The 15,771-nt window shown below is 41.3% G+C and overlaps 3 protein-coding genes across 3 annotated transcripts; all 3 read right to left on the bottom strand.

Moving 5' to 3' along the window:
• Positions 1–6,427: 6,427 nt before the first annotated feature.
• On the bottom strand, positions 6,428–7,216 carry LOC129781766 (uncharacterized). Its single transcript, XM_055789349.1, has one exon. The coding sequence runs from the start codon at positions 7,214–7,216 to the stop codon at positions 6,428–6,430; it is 789 nt and encodes a 262-aa protein (XP_055645324.1).
• Positions 7,217–7,264: 48 nt separating this feature from the next.
• Positions 7,265–8,770, bottom strand: LOC129781755 (uncharacterized). The gene has a single exon (XM_055789338.1). The coding sequence runs from the start codon at positions 8,768–8,770 to the stop codon at positions 7,265–7,267; it is 1,506 nt and encodes a 501-aa protein (XP_055645313.1).
• A 3-nt stretch (positions 8,771–8,773) lies between these two features.
• LOC129781744 (uncharacterized) lies at positions 8,774–9,544 on the bottom strand. The gene has a single exon (XM_055789327.1). The coding sequence runs from the start codon at positions 9,542–9,544 to the stop codon at positions 8,774–8,776; it is 771 nt and encodes a 256-aa protein (XP_055645302.1).
• Between the last annotated feature and the right edge of the window lie 6,227 nt (positions 9,545–15,771).

The raw sequence follows: 15,771 nt of genomic DNA, 5'->3' as shown, positions 1-15,771 counted from the left end.
TATGTGAACATAAACCATAGTTGAGCGAGTCTCATTTAATCGTGAAACTCTCAACATGTGTCCTTGCAATTAAACTTGGTCTGTATTATTTCTTTCGAAGTATCGGCTTTTAGTTGTGATGTTTCGGTGGTCTAGATTTTGTTTACGACTGAAAAAACTCGTTCAGTTGGAGCATTTAAGCCTGTCAAGCACGATTCAAATTCTACCATTTTCTTAAAATTTACTAATGGAATGCTTGATAATTATAATTCATTTATCATCGATTTTAATGTTAACGTGTGCATTACAAAAAATGGACTAATTTTGGAAGGCGATTGAAAAAAACTCCAAAAGATAATTTAATGTAACAAATTTTCCTTAAATCTCACGTTTATTAATCCTACATCAAAAATGATTCAAGGTTGATTATTCGCAGCTGCAGCACTATCAAGCAACTAGGCACTTCGTGTCCGCTGGATATAGCCGATCTGGTATTTACAAAATCCTCTCCCTGTCGCTCCTTAAGCTGGGGGATTGAAGCAACCGGCCAAACGGTAAAAAAGAATCTAGCCAAAATGGACATTTCAATGCGAAAGCATCAGACGAGACCGGCCGTGTCTGAGCAAGCAATCACCCAGAAGGAGTAGCTTGAGGTGCTGGCGAAAAACTTCTTTCCGGCGAAGCTCTATGTCGTGCTCATAACGAGAAACGAGACGTCAGGGGACCGGGTACTTTACGTTTCTCAGGTATGTAATGACGTCGAATATATCGTCCACACCAAGTTCTCGAAAATGGTCCTTCTCTGGCAGACGAGAAGGGAATGTCCAAGCCGCTTTTTTTTCGAGTCTTATGGTGAGTGGGGAGATATACAGTACGAAGTGCTTGCCGGAAGTTGTCGCCTTCATTAAAAAGTATCACTCGAATATGATGTGATCTTTATGCCGAACCTGGCATCATCTCATTATGCCAAAACATCACTGGAGGATGGATCGGCTGGAGATTGTAACGAAGACCGTCAACCTTCCCAACATCCCCCAGCTGCGACCGATAGAAAACTTGCTTGCGAATGGCCAAAATGAAGAGACAGCTGAGAAGGTTAAAGAACATGCTGACATACATTTTTTCATCGGCCATGGTTGAGGTTCCAGCCAACTTTCGTAAAGCCGCCGATACTCCATTTACTTCATCAAACAACCCTGCCTCTTCCTGTCCAGTATATACTAGGTTTTTTTAAGTTAAGTTCCGATGGAGCTAGGGGACCGAAGATCAACTTTTCGTCTGACTCAAGTTGGTCCATGCGGATCAGTAAAAGACTTTTATAAAAATCATTTTCCAATTTTGTTGCTGTCGTTCCGTGTTGACACTCTCTAAACAAAAAGTCCACTGTCGGAGGGATGAAACCATCTCAACGTGTTAATCTTCGGATGCGTTGGAAGCGTTCTTGAACAGTCTGCCAAATAACAGGTTCATCCATTGAAAAAATCAACATGATCAAATTGTAATATTGAAGTATATTGATATCGCGGAACATTTTCGTTTCTATTGGAAAATGCGGGACGTTTCGCAGGACGTAATCTTACACGGGACACTTTGTTGAAATGCGGGACTGTCCCGCGCAACGTCTGGTCAGTTCAACTATATCGGTTTGGCATGGAATGGCTGTTTGACGAAATCAAGTTTTCACACACATATAACTCTCAAGATACTGTCTGTCCTTCTAACGACAGGTCCTGTTTCTAATCAACTCATATGTGCTGTATTAATCATTAATATGCTAATTTTGTGAGTTTGTGTGCGGGACAGTATAACAGTTTTAATCAGGGTCAGTTTGAGCCACATTTAGTTTTCGTCGAAACTAAAATATGTTGTATAAATGTCGATAGTCGATAGTTGTATAAGTGTCGATATTTAGACGATGAAGAGAATTTGCGAAGAAGATTAGGATTGTTAGAAATTTTATCATGAAATTTGTCCTACCTCAGATCAAAGCTCTGTTCGACAATTATCTTTCGACTTTTCCTTGTTCACGTACTGTTCATCATTGAAAAAAATCGTTTCAACTGGTGCGGTAGTGCCAGGTAGTACCATGCCTTGGTATCCCTATTCCAATCAACACAAATCAGGACTGAAGCTGTCAATTCATTCGAGCTATCAATATTTCCTTTGTTTGTTCCGCAATAAGTAGCTTGGGGTGAATTATATGCTCATGGTTTTTTGTGCGATTTACTAAACCGCTTCACAAATTTACTACTTACTAGAAATTTGATTCACATTTCTAAAAATGTCCGATTTGTAACTGGCACGAGTACTTAGTTTCCCATTTCTGAACTTTGTTCTGTTGGCATTGTAAATTATTAAAAAGTGTCCCACAAACGACCTTAGCCGGAGTCGAGAGGTGAGGTGACATTTTATATGGTTCTACATTTTTATAAATCAAGATATCTGCAAGACTCAACGGAAAAAAAACAAAGTTTATTAGTAAGAAGGTAGACAGAGAAAATGCACTGTAATCAATTTGATATTTAGGGGGCCTTCGTAGCCACATTGGTTGCGCGTTCGCTTACTGAGCGATCGATCGTAAGTTCAAAACTCAGGGCCCTTAACTGACCATCTTTGTGTTGTTATAGAATAACTACACCCGAACAATAATCTTCAGCGATGGAGATCGATTCAGTGTCGGAGTCCTGGCCTCTCTCTATCCATATGCAAGCTCTGCTTGAAACATTGAAACCATCGGGCTGTTGTGCTATAAATAACACAACAAAGATCATATCAACTGTCCCCGCTGTCCGGTCTACTGAACAATGAAAGAACAAAAAGAATACTCTTACGCCTAAAATGGCTTCTGTGTAATTTACATTTTATAGATACCATAAACATGTAACATGTACACGATTAAATCCGGCTCCGTTACAGCTAAAATGCTAATCAGCCTGAATAAATAAATAAATGGGATGAAAATAATTAATATTTAAATTTGGATTTAAAAAAAATCATAAAGTTCTGTATCTTTGCTGAAAATCTGTAATTCTGTATATACAGATTTTGTATCTGAAATTAAGCGAAAAATCTGTAAAATACAGAATATTTTGTATATGTAGCAACCATGTTGTGAATCTCCTAGATCAGGGATCCTCAAAGTGGTCGATATCGATTGATTTTGGGGGTCGACAAAGGCTAACATTGACCCCTATCAATTAACACAAGATTTTAGTAGAAAGCATTATCGTTGTAATTTGTATTAACCCTTTGCAATCGTTTGACTGCTTTTAGCCACCACAGCAAAGAATCATACTAATCTTATACTTTGTTCAATCATGTATCGGTTTACGATTTTTCCTTAACGAATCTTAATGTCTAATGAACCTGTTCACGATTTAATATGGAGCTGCTATGGATGACAGATAACGGTACACAGTATAAACAAAAGATTATTAGCATGTAAAAATGAGAGGATAATCACGATGCTAAGTAGCTACGATACATCAGATACAGCAACTTTAGTAAAGTGGATGGAACGAGGCAGCACCATCTACGTTAGCAAACCAAAATTTGGTTCAAATACATATAGAAATTACAATATGAATATGGGAAAAGTACGACAATTTGTATGAAAATTGGTGGAATCGGAATCGTAGGTAATTTTCGAATGATATACACGAAAAATTATAAAATATAAGATATAAGAATTATAAAATATAATTTCCATATAAAAATACATTAAAACAAATTGTTCAGTAAATATATATCTAAAGTCCACAAGAAATAAAAAAAACATCTTATTGAGCTTTCATAATTTTACATGATATATGCTCATTCGAGGGAAATTAATTCTGACCAGTGCGTGACTCATATAAAAATTTAATACGACCGCAAAGGGTTAATGAGTAATTAATACTTAACCCTTAAACACATGATTTTTCCTTTTTAAATACAACAAATTGAAACAGGTAAATAATTAAGCATAGATTAAAGGAAAAATAAAGATTTTTTGTTTACGGTTGCGTTCAAAAACTGAGATAGATATTTTTAGTACCTATTGAAAGTAAAAAAATATTGCGTTTAAATTACCATTTAAAAATTATGTCAGGAAGAAAACACTGATGTACATATATATCATCATGCATTTGAGGGCTAATATTTACTGAATTTTATATATTTTTATTGTTGAGAAAGTGATGTCAAGTTTACTCACCAATCAAGTTATAACCAACCATAAAGTTTTTGAATTGGTAGGTATTTTGTGTGAATGAGATAAAGATACAATTTTTAAAGAAATTTCGCTATAGGTATGGTCTCTTGCCCAACATAGTTTAAGAATCCCTGTACTTTTAATTACTTTTAAGGACACTTTGTAGCTAACTAGTCAAAAATAATACTTCCCTGTTTATGTTGAAGAATTCTGATAAGATCATCAAAATTTGTGGAAACTTAAATAGCAGATACTTCACCTGTTTCAACAAGGCCTATAAATATTTGAAAGGTTACAATCCGATCTCTGATAAAAAGCAACCACAAGTTGAGCGCACTTTTGCACAATGCAAGACGAAAGCACAAAATCAGTTCACTTGTTCTACACGAAACGTGTAAATATGAACATAGTTATAAACTTTCGCAGTGACGCTCCAAATATTGATTGTTAAACACTCCATTGGATGATGAAGATGTTCATTCGAGAACAATTTATTGGAAATAATGGAAAAGCATAAAAAAAAATTCACTTTAAACTGAAAATACGGTACGAACTGATAAAGAGACGAGACAATCAAAAATGGTCGAAAAAACGGTACTGTCCTGTTCAGAACGGTACGTTTGGTCAGCCTACCTCAAAGGTGGTAATCAACTCAAGAGCTGTTTTACCAATTTACTGTAATTCATTAATGGTGATAACAATACTTAAGGGGCTGTTCAAGTACCACGTGGACTGAAAAAGCATGATTTTGGGCACCCCCTCCCTCTCCGTGGACAAGCGTGGACATTTCTTATACCCCTCCCTCTATTGTCCACGTGGACATTCCTACAGTTTTTGGAAACAAAAAATCAAGAAAATTCTATTTTTTCGCTTAAATTTCATTTCAACTTTGTTTCTACTTTCTATTCCATGTGTACGAAATAACTATAGATTGGCTCGGTATTCGAATTGGCCTTTTAGAAAAGGTATGATTTTATTCGCGATAAGATGTACTCTTGGATATGATCTTTATTTAAGTGAGGCTAAGCTGGCTACTGTATACGCGTTATATAGTACGCACAGAATTCGATCACTAACCCGAACTCACAGGAAAGCCTATTCCTACTCTTCCGCTAACTTGATCTGAGTGAGTGAGTGGTAAGAGTAGCGTAAGATAGTATGCACGCTATAACGTTTCTCATATAAACTGTTATACAAATTATAGGGTGATTCAATTAATCCTTAACATAGCCGGCCTCTGTTGAAAAGTGTGATTTTCAATAATTCAATTCTACATCTAAGTTTGGTGACAAAATTCAAAATCTAATTCACATGAGTTCTTCGTTGTTATTCTGGACTGCGATTATTTTCAGCTGGCAATCCTGGTCTTCGGCTCTCATTTGGGGGTGGTTGGGAGGTGTTATATTCAATACGGTAATAAACAAACATGTGACACGTCGGCTAATCTTCGGTTCGACGATGCTCGTCGATGTCGTTGTTGATCACGTGCTTTGTCGGCTCTACTATTCGTCTTCGGTGTCTTGACATCTGCTTCGACCTTGAGACGGCAATGCGAACGTTCTCGTCTGGCAAAGGTCTCGTCCTTCTTATTAGTCTTCCTCGTCGGTAGGCGTTGTGGATGAATGATAAACATCAGACGTCATTCATGGTTGTTGGTTGTGCAGTTGATCCTCGGAGCGGAGAATTGATGTAGTATCCAATGAGAGAAAAGTGTAAACCGGAACAACTCACATCGGAAATAATATGATGATGCAGGATAATCTTAAGAATATTTGGCGGGCGTGGTGATTGTTCTGGCTGTTGACGGTACGGTGTAGACGCCAGTGAGCATAAGTTGGAGGCGCCTTGTACGTTCAGATGGTGTGGTAGCTTGTCAGCGGTTGCGATGTCCCTCAGACGACGGACGACGTATAAACGATGACTAGCCAGAGCTAGTTTTGATGATTATGCTCGTTTGACAACATGGAACGATAGGAAGCATTAGTTTCGAACTTAAGGGTTCAACGGCACAACATACAAGCGCTATCGCGCAGTAAGTAAGTGAGAAGGTTACATTTTAGCGAGAACATCATCGTCACCCGAATTTGCTGGCTGCTGAATCGGAAGTATGCAAACTTTGCTGATGGCGCGGTTGAATTCGCCATCCTTCGTCTTCACCGAGACTACGCGAACATTGCCGTCGTCGCCACGGAAATTTCGAACAACACGGCATAGGCACCATTTGAGTGGAGGGAGATTATCTTCTTTCAGGAGGACTTAGGATCCAACAGTCACGTTGTCCCGTTGACGAGTCCATTTCGTACGCGGAAGTAATCCGGAAAGGTAATCCGTACTCCAGCGTTTCCATATTCGCCTCAAAAATTCCTGGGTCTGCTGATAACGATCAAGTCGATTCAGAGGTACTGATTCCAATGACGGTTCTGCAATTGCCACCAATGGACGGTGTACCAGGAAGTGTCCCGGTGTGAGCACTTCCAAATCTTCAGGGTCTGTTGACAGTTGAGTGAGCGGCCTAGAGTTGAGGCAGCTCTCTATTTTGACAATTAGCGTTTCTAGATCGTCCTTGTATAGCACTGTTGTGCCGATGGTTGATTTGAGGTGTTTTTTAAACGACTTCACGGCGGCTTCCCAGAGGCCACCGAAGTTTGGCGAGCGAGGGGGTATAAATTTAAATTGTATTCCCTCTTCTAGACAGTACGAAACGACTGCATGTTGATGTTGTTGGGATCTAAATTGTGCTAGAAGTTCAGCTATCGCTCGGGAGGCTCCTCGAAAATTCGTCGCATTGTCGCATTCGATAATCGTCGGCTTCGAACGTCGTGCGATGAACCGCTTCAGGGCCGAAATAAATGCATCGGTGGTTAAATTGGCCACCAATTCGAGGTGGACAGCCTTTGTACTCAGGCACACGAAAATGGCGACAAAACATTTGACTGGTGGAGTTTTGCGGCCAACGTGGCGATAAAAAAGAGGTCCACAGAGGTCCACACCAGTTTTCAAAAAGGGGTAAGTTGGTGTAACGCGTTCGCTGGGAAGATCTCCCATTAGCTGCTCTTAGATAGTAGGTTTGCAACGATAACACTTTATGCAGCCTTACACCACTTTCCGCGCCAGATTGCGCACTCTCAGTGGCCAAAACTGTTCGCGAAGGCTTGCGATCATAAGCTGTGGCCCAGCGTGCAGGAGCTTCAGGTGATAGTGTGTGACTACCATTTCCGTGAATCGATGATTTGCGGGAAGAATCATGGGATGTTTCCGGTTTTCTGAAATCGGGGCGTTATGAAGGCGGCCACCCACTTTGAGTGTTCCATTTTCCAAAATGGGTGTCAGAGTCTTCAATTTTGAGTTGCGGTTAACTTCCCCGTTAGTTGCTATGGCGTGGATATCGTCGGCTAAAGTTTCCTGTTGGGCGATACGAACGAGCACGTTCCGTGCTTCGTTAAATTCAATGATACGGAGAAAACCCGTTTTTCGTTCCTGCTGCATCCGTTGCTTGCAATTGTGGACAAATCTCAAAAGATGTGCCACTAGAGATACCAGTTTGACGTAAGAGGATCGTAAATCAAAGATAGGATTTGGTTCCCTAGTCTGAATGACAAGTGTTATCGAACGCTCTTCGAGTTCGTCAGTAGGAAAGTCTCCAGATGTAAGGCGAACCAGAGGCGGCCAAAATCGGTTCGGTTGACTGAGCCAAGGTGGCCCATTCCACCATACGGTGCAGCATTTGAGTTCCGCTGGTAGCATTCCTCTGGAGATTATATCCGCCGGGTTCTCACTTCCTGGAACGTGAGCCCACAATCCATCAGCAGTCAGATGTTGGATTTCCGAAACCCGGTTGGCAACAAAAGTTTTCCATCGGGACGGAGCTGCCGATATCCAGTGGAGCACAATCGTGGAATCAGTCCAGAAAAAGCACTTCATGGAGAGGTTCAATGCTTTCTGGACCTTCTGGTACAAGTGGGATAATAATAATGCAGATGATAGCTCCAGCCGAGCTAGACAGATCTTTTTCTGTTTGCGAGTATTTCCCAGTGGTGCTAGTTTCGATTTTGAAGTTAGAAGTTTCACAGACGTATCCCCACTGGTAGACACGACACGTAAATAGATGCATGCCCCGTAGGCTCGTTCAGAGGCATCACAAAACCCATGGAGTTCGATGTGGGTCGGATCTACAATCGGAATAACCCAACGTGGAACGGTAATTGTCTCGACTATGACGAGTTGAGAACGAAACTGCAGCCAACCTTGCTGGATTTCATTCTCTAGAGGTTCATCCCAGGAACGGTTGCTGCGCCATAAATCCTGGACAAACATTTTAGCGACTACTATTACGGGTCCGAGAAACCCTGGCGGGTCAAATAGACTGGCAGTATCGGAAGCGACAATCCTTTTGGTGATATGGGAGTAGTCCTTCCATTTGGGAACGTGAAAACCAAAAACATCTGATGCTGGTTCCCACCTTAGCCCTAGGGTTTTAATCGAGGCGCCAGGATCCAGTCCAAGAACGTTGCGTTCATCTCGCAAAGATTCCGGAATGTGGGCGAGAAGCTCCGGAGAATTAGATGACCATTTCCTTAATTGAAATCCAGCAGAGCCCATAAGCTAGAGCAGCTGATTGACTAGAATTCTTCCGGATTCTACATCTCTACATCCCGTTAGCAAATCGTCCATGTAGAAGTCCTTGCTTACAACTTCTGCGGCATCTGGATGAGACTGTAGACCTACTTTGGAGAGTTCTTGCAAGCATCGAGTGGCCAAGTATGGTGCCGAAGAGGTTCCGTAAGTAACCGTTGCCAGTTCAAAGATCCGAATTGGCTGGGAAGGGTCATCTCGCCAGAGTATTCGCAGAAGACATCGAAACGAGGGATGCATCAGGATTTGACGGAACATTTTTTCCACGTCGGCAATAAATACAAATTGATGAATTCGCCAACGCAAAATAATAGATACAAGATCATCTTGTATTACTGGCCCCACCATCAACGCATCATTAAGTGAAATGCCAGTATCCGTCACACAAGATGCGTCAAACACGACGCGAAGCTTCGTGGTCAAGCTATCCGGACGCTGAATACAGTGGTGTGGGAGGTAGTAGGGGGTGTACTGTGTGGGTACCGTGATGTCAGTAATCTCTTCCATGTGTCCTAACAGAAGATATTCTTCGATGAAAGCCGAGTATGCGGATTTGAGTTGAGGGTTGGCTTGTAAACGGCGTTCCACCGACAGAAAGCGACGTTTGGCGATTTCGTAGGAGTTTCCCAACATGGACACAACGGACGGTTTTACCGGAAGTTCGACAATGAATCGGCCAGAGGCATCTCTCGTGGTCGTCGCAGCAAAATTATCCTCGCAAATCGATTCTTCCACTGACATGGTGCTAGATGACTGGCAAGATTCTAGTTCCCAAAATCTGGATAGCTTCTCGTCGAAATCCTGAGTACACACGTGAACGATACTGACTATTTACGGATCTGGTCGGCTAGTTCCGACTCTACCAGACACGACCCATCCAAGCAATGTATGTTGCAGCACCGGCTGCCCTGAACCGAGGCGAATGAGACCCTCGAGAAGTAGGTCGTAATAACTGTCCACTCCAATGATCATATCGATGACCCCAGGCATATGGAACTGGGGATCAGCGAGCACGATGTCAGTAGGAAAATTCCATTCAGTAACGTCGATGGGGTTCGCGGGCAGCTCACGGGTTACGGAACTCAAAATATGGAATTTCAGCTGCGTACTATAATTACAGCAATGCGACTGGATGTGAGCGGCGATGGAGTGGGTGGACACAATTGTAGACTGTCCGATACCACCGATGGTATGGTTATTCTTGGTCCTTGGCAGCTGTAACCGTTGTGCTAAATTCTCCGAGAGTATGTTTAGTTGCGAAGCAGGATCGAGCAATGCTCTAGCCCACAGAATTCTGCCAGAATATCCGATGACCTTAACGAGAGCAGTTTGCAGCAGTACAGTCGTTGGGATCCGATGAAAGTTGCTGACCAAGGAGGTGGAGCAATGGCTGAGCGAACCTGAGGCTGACGGTTGACCTTCAGTGGGCGAAGGTTGCGAGGAAGTCTTATTTACGTTCGGCGAGGTAGATTGAGCGTTTTGGGTTTGATTCTGATTCTGATTTGTAGTGAGCCTGGTTTGGTGGGGTTTAGGAGCATTTGGTTGGAGAAAATTGCGATATGGAGCTGGCTGGTGGAGCATTGTGTGGTGTCTTTGACTGCAGACGCGGCAGGCACTAGAAGAACAGTTTCTAATTTGATGATCTGAAGATAAACAGTTGATGCAGAGAGCCTTTTTCTTCACCAGCGTTCAGGAACTGACAGCTTTCGGAACACCTCACATTTGAAAGGTGAATGGATGGACTGATTACAAAAACCACACGACTTCGCAGAAGAACTGATGACGGAATGAACGCTGCTAACCTTTGTTTTCGGAACCTTTATTAGATCCAATCGAGATGTTTCCGGGAGCTCGGATGGGAGGTTCTTTTGCATCCGCCGTATAGTCCGGACCTTGCACCAAGTGACTACCACCTGTTTTTGTCCATGGCGAACGAGCTAGGTAGTCAGAAGTTAACCACAAAAGAGGCCTGTGAAAATTGGCTATCCGAGTTTTTTGCCAATAAGGAAGCGAGCTTCTATAACAGGGGTATTATGAAGTTGGCATCTCGTTGGGAACAAGTCATCGAACAAAGCGGCGCATATTTGACTCAAAACAGATGATTGTAACTAATTTTATGAACAAATGAAAATTCAAAAAAAATACCGCAGGACTTTTTTGACAGCCTAATATATAGATTCACATATTCAAATGGAAGATTTGCTGTGAGGGGCATTCGAATGTAATTTGAAATTTTATGAAAAATGACATCATTTTCGCATGACAAAAACATTGAGAAAATTACAGAAAAATGATTTCCTCAAATTATATTTCATACCTGTTGTCGCACTCAGTTCGAAACTTCCATTGGAATCTTTTTGTTTATCCAATTTCATAATCAACGCGAATCAAACAATTTATTGAAGTTCCCCTCGATTTTATTTGACGTTCAACATGCCGGACCAGTTAAAACGCGAATGCCGATAACTGGTTTTCCCTTTCCGCACAGTTAGTAAATGTTTACTGTATTAGTCTCAGGTCTAGAAAAGAACGCTTCAGCTAGACCCGATTTCATCCAATTTCTGCACAATTTTTACTGCCAGCCTAGTTAACACATTGAGGACCACGCGTTTTGAGACAAACTTGAACGCTTCATTTGTTCAGATTCCACGAATGAGATCGTTTCCTTAGATGTGGATGAGACGAAGGCGAGCCATCGGTAGGCCGTGTTAGATTCTTGGTAAACCAAGGATTTAACCTCCAAGTGTAGAAAACACGGGTTATTTCGTGATCCAGAAAACTCGTGAGCGGTCCGTAACGTGTTAATCTGATGGTGTTAATATAATTTATGATCACTTGTTTTGTAATGACCAAACTGACAAAACAGCCATATCCTCAATTTACGACCTTGAAATTTGAAATATTTATGAAATTTGTCAGGTGGTTTTGGATGAGATTGAAATCAATGTTCAATGAAAAACAAATTTACAAAAAAAAACTCCAATCAAAAATCGGAAAAATCGATTTTCGTGATTTTTTGAGTACAAAGAATTGACCCAAAAAATCGGAAATCAGAGAGAAAAAGATCAATCTTCTGAACATCGATCCAAGAGCGCTCAATCCTAGTTGGAATTCATCGAGATTAGTGGCTTGGTAAAAGCTCATAACACAGATTTGCTTCCAGTCCCACCAGACGCAGACAACATAATTATTTTGCCCTTCACAATTTGCTACAAATATGTGTTTTCGTTGCGTTTATGAAACGAATTGCGAATTGCGAGATGCGTTCCGGAATACGACTAGATTTGAAACTTGCACAATGCCGCATTCTTTAATCTGATCGAATCAAATCCCATCGGGTTGTACGAATGATGCAACCTTGGATTGCAGGATGCAAAAGTTGATCTCGTTCGGATTGCGATATGTTAAATCCGATCGGGATCCAGAATATGGGTTAATAGGTAGTCCATACATTGAAGCGCTTTTCTTACCCATGCTTCGGCAGGTGTTCATGAACGGTAGTTGTAGTGAACTGTAGCAAATCTTATAATACATGTGTCGTGTACCGAGGATTAATCTTGATAAGTGTCTCGATTTGATTGTCATCACTAGCAACATGAAATTTTCATACAACCTAATAGAATTATATTATAAAAATTACTAGATATCAATAAAAAAACATCATTGCAAGAAATATATCTCCAGAGATACGGTCCGTGCACCTACGCAGTGGCCCTTGATATCAAGTTTTTTTTGTGTTTTTAACACTGTAGGCAGCGTATCTTGATTTCATTATGATTCCTACTAGTCCAATGATTGCTGTCGTCCACGTGAGTTCAGGGGCATTCAAATACCTACGGAATATTGGTATCTCTAACAAAAACTCACTTTCTGAAACTTCGTATTAATTTTCCAGTTGCAGAATCGACGTTTTTAGTTCACTGTCAGATGTTAATAACATGCGCCGAGCTTGACTTGCTTCAAAAATTTCGGCTACTTCTTTGGACGATTCTGACCGCTCTTGTATTTCCGATGAAAACGACGAATGACTTCAGCATTCACGCCTTATTTTTTTAGTCATTTTTAGTCTAGTTCTTCCGACTAGCTTGTTTATCTGACGACGAATTTTCCTTTCAGCAGCAAACCCGTAATCGTTGAATGGTTTTTTCGGCTGAATCGTGAATTAAAGGCGATGGAATTGTATGCTGTAAAGAACGTGATTGTGGTGCTCGAAGATTACAATCGTCACAAAACCTCAGAGCTCCATAGAGAGATAGTGGGTTCTCATCAAGTGGATCTTGAAGAAGACGTAAAAAACCACAGTTGATGAAGGAGGTCGTTACCCAAATCAGCAGTCTAATTTCCCTTCTAAACAAAAATTGTTTTACCATACCATTTTCAATCCTGACGTGTGGGACAATTTCAAATATTCGATAATTACGCGATGCAAGTACTGTCGAACATAGTCCCATATTGTTTCGATGATCTATTATACAAAACTATTACCTACTTTACATGACCCATCAGTATTTCAATGAACTCGTTTTGCATCTCTAGAGAGAGATTAGAAACTTGCGATATTTAATATTTTGTGCAGTGGCGTAGGCAAATATAGAAGATTTTTTTTGTTCGTTTCAATTTTCGGAAAACCGATTGGGCCTCTATTACCGATTGGAATAAATTATTCGATCCAAGTTCATGTGCGTTTCTTTCAGAATATATTAGGCTGTCAAAAAAGTCCTGCGGTATTTTTTTTGAATTTTCATTTTCATAAAATTAGTTACAATCATCTGTTTTAAGCGCCGTTTTGTTCGATGACATGTTCCCAACGAGATGCCAACTTCATAATACCCCTGTTATAGAAGCTCGCTTCCTTATTGGCAAAAAACTCGGATAGCCAATTTTCACAGGCCTCTTTTGTGGCTAACTGTGGCTAACCTAGCTCGTTCGCCATGGACAAAAACAGGTGGTAGTCACTTGGTGCAAGGTCCGGACTATACGGCGGATGCAAAAGAACCTCCCATCCGAGCTCCCGGAGCTTATGGCGCGTCTCCAAAGAAGTGTGTGGCCTGGCGTTGTCCTGATGGAAGACAATGCGGCCTCTGTTTATCAAAGATGGCCTCTTCATCATGAGTGCTACCTTCAAGCGGTCCAGTTGTTGGCAGTACAGGTCCGAATTGAGCGTTTGGCCATAGGGAAGCAGCTCATAATAGATTATTCCTTGACAATCCCACCAAACAGACAGCAGAACCTTCTTGGCCGTTAATGAGGGCTTGGCCACCGTCTGAGCCGCTTCAGAGGGCTTCGACCACGACCGTTTGCGCTTCACGTTGTCGTAAGTGACCCACTTTTCATAGCCAGTCACCATCCGCTTCAGAAACGGGTCGATTTTGTTGCGATTCAGCAGCGATTCACATGCGTCGATACGGTCAAAGATGTTTTTTTGCGTCAACGTGTGTGGCACCCATACATCGAGCTTCTTTGTGAATCCAAGCTTCTTCAAATGGTTAATAACGGTTTGATGACTTATCCCCAGCTCTTGGCCGATGCTACGACTGCTACTATGCCGGTCTTTCTCGGCTAATTCAGCGATTTTGTCGCAATTTTCGACGACAGGCCTTCCGGAGCGTGGCGCATTTTCGACGATCTCTACACCAGAACGAAAACGTTGAAACCATCGTTGTGCGGTGGAAATGGTCCATAAACTGCACAAATTTTATTGGCAGCTTGAGATGCATTTTTGCCTTTGTCATAGTAGTACTGTAAAATATGTCGGATTTTCTCTTTATTTTGCTCCATATTTGCGACACTATAACTCACAAACGACTTAACCAAACAAAACACTTTCAAGGACTATATTATAGCGCTCAAAAATACCTTTCCAACAAGCTATAGTATGACTCGATACAATGAATACAACTAGAACTACGCGCTTACAACGACACCTCGCGGAAATACCGCAGGACTTTTTTGACAGCCTAATACAATTCAGGGAAGAAGTTCAGTTTTATGAAAAAAGGCAGCACTCTCAGGCAACTTAGTATTTTTATTGATGAATACAGAATTCTCAGGGTGGGCGTATAGTTTTAAAAATCTTGTAAATACAGAACAGATCTCATTCAATTTTGACTATAAACATGAATGTTTTACATAAAAAATATTTACCAATTCCACGTGGACATTATCTAAACCCCCTCCCCCCTGGCCGTGGACAAGCGTGGACATTTTCGTAACCCCTACCCCCCTTTAAGTTGTCCACGTGGTATGTGGACAGCCCCTTACGGTGACGGTGGCGGCAAATTTATATTAGCGGTCCGAGTCGGCGCCAAGGATTTGATCCTATGCCGATGCTGAAAATATTATATCAATTGTGTCGGAAGTAGCCCCAAACGACGGTATGCCTTTTGAAAAAATACTCTTCATGGAGTTTGATAATTTTGCTGTAGTCCATAATTCCTAGAATATTTCAATAAATGCAATTCCATTCATCTTATAAGCCCTTTATTGAATTTGTTCTGCAAGGTCAATTCTAGCACCGAAGGTCATAGCGATAGCTGTTGGTAACGGATAGGTAACTGTTGTTCCTTTAAATTTGTCACAATCAAGGCACATGTTATTAGCAAAACATAATTACACCTTTCTCCCAAGCCACGCAACATTAGATAATCGCACAAAGCTCGGTGATTATTACACATAGAACAGGTTATACTACCAGTTGATTGAGCTAAGCACATTCACCTGATGAGTAGCGAACACTATGCGGGTACACAGATTACCTCTTGCAAACTGATCATAAAAATCGTTAGGCTTCCATTTGATTTTCCCCTACGCCGCGGCGCCTAGTCGAAGAAAAATCATTTTAAGCAGAACCAGTCTTTCGCAACTCCTTTTTGGAACAGGAATCATGCCCCGACGGAAAAGACTTTAAAAGTAAGCAACCACCACGTTGAGTTTAGTTGATATTTCAACGTCAGCAAAACGTGTAACGG

This window comes from Toxorhynchites rutilus, chromosome 1 (genome assembly GCF_029784135.1).
Source record: "Toxorhynchites rutilus septentrionalis strain SRP chromosome 1, ASM2978413v1, whole genome shotgun sequence".
NCBI lineage: Eukaryota > Metazoa > Arthropoda > Insecta > Diptera > Culicidae > Toxorhynchites > Toxorhynchites rutilus.
This window is presented reverse-complemented; position numbering and strand designations above follow the sequence as displayed.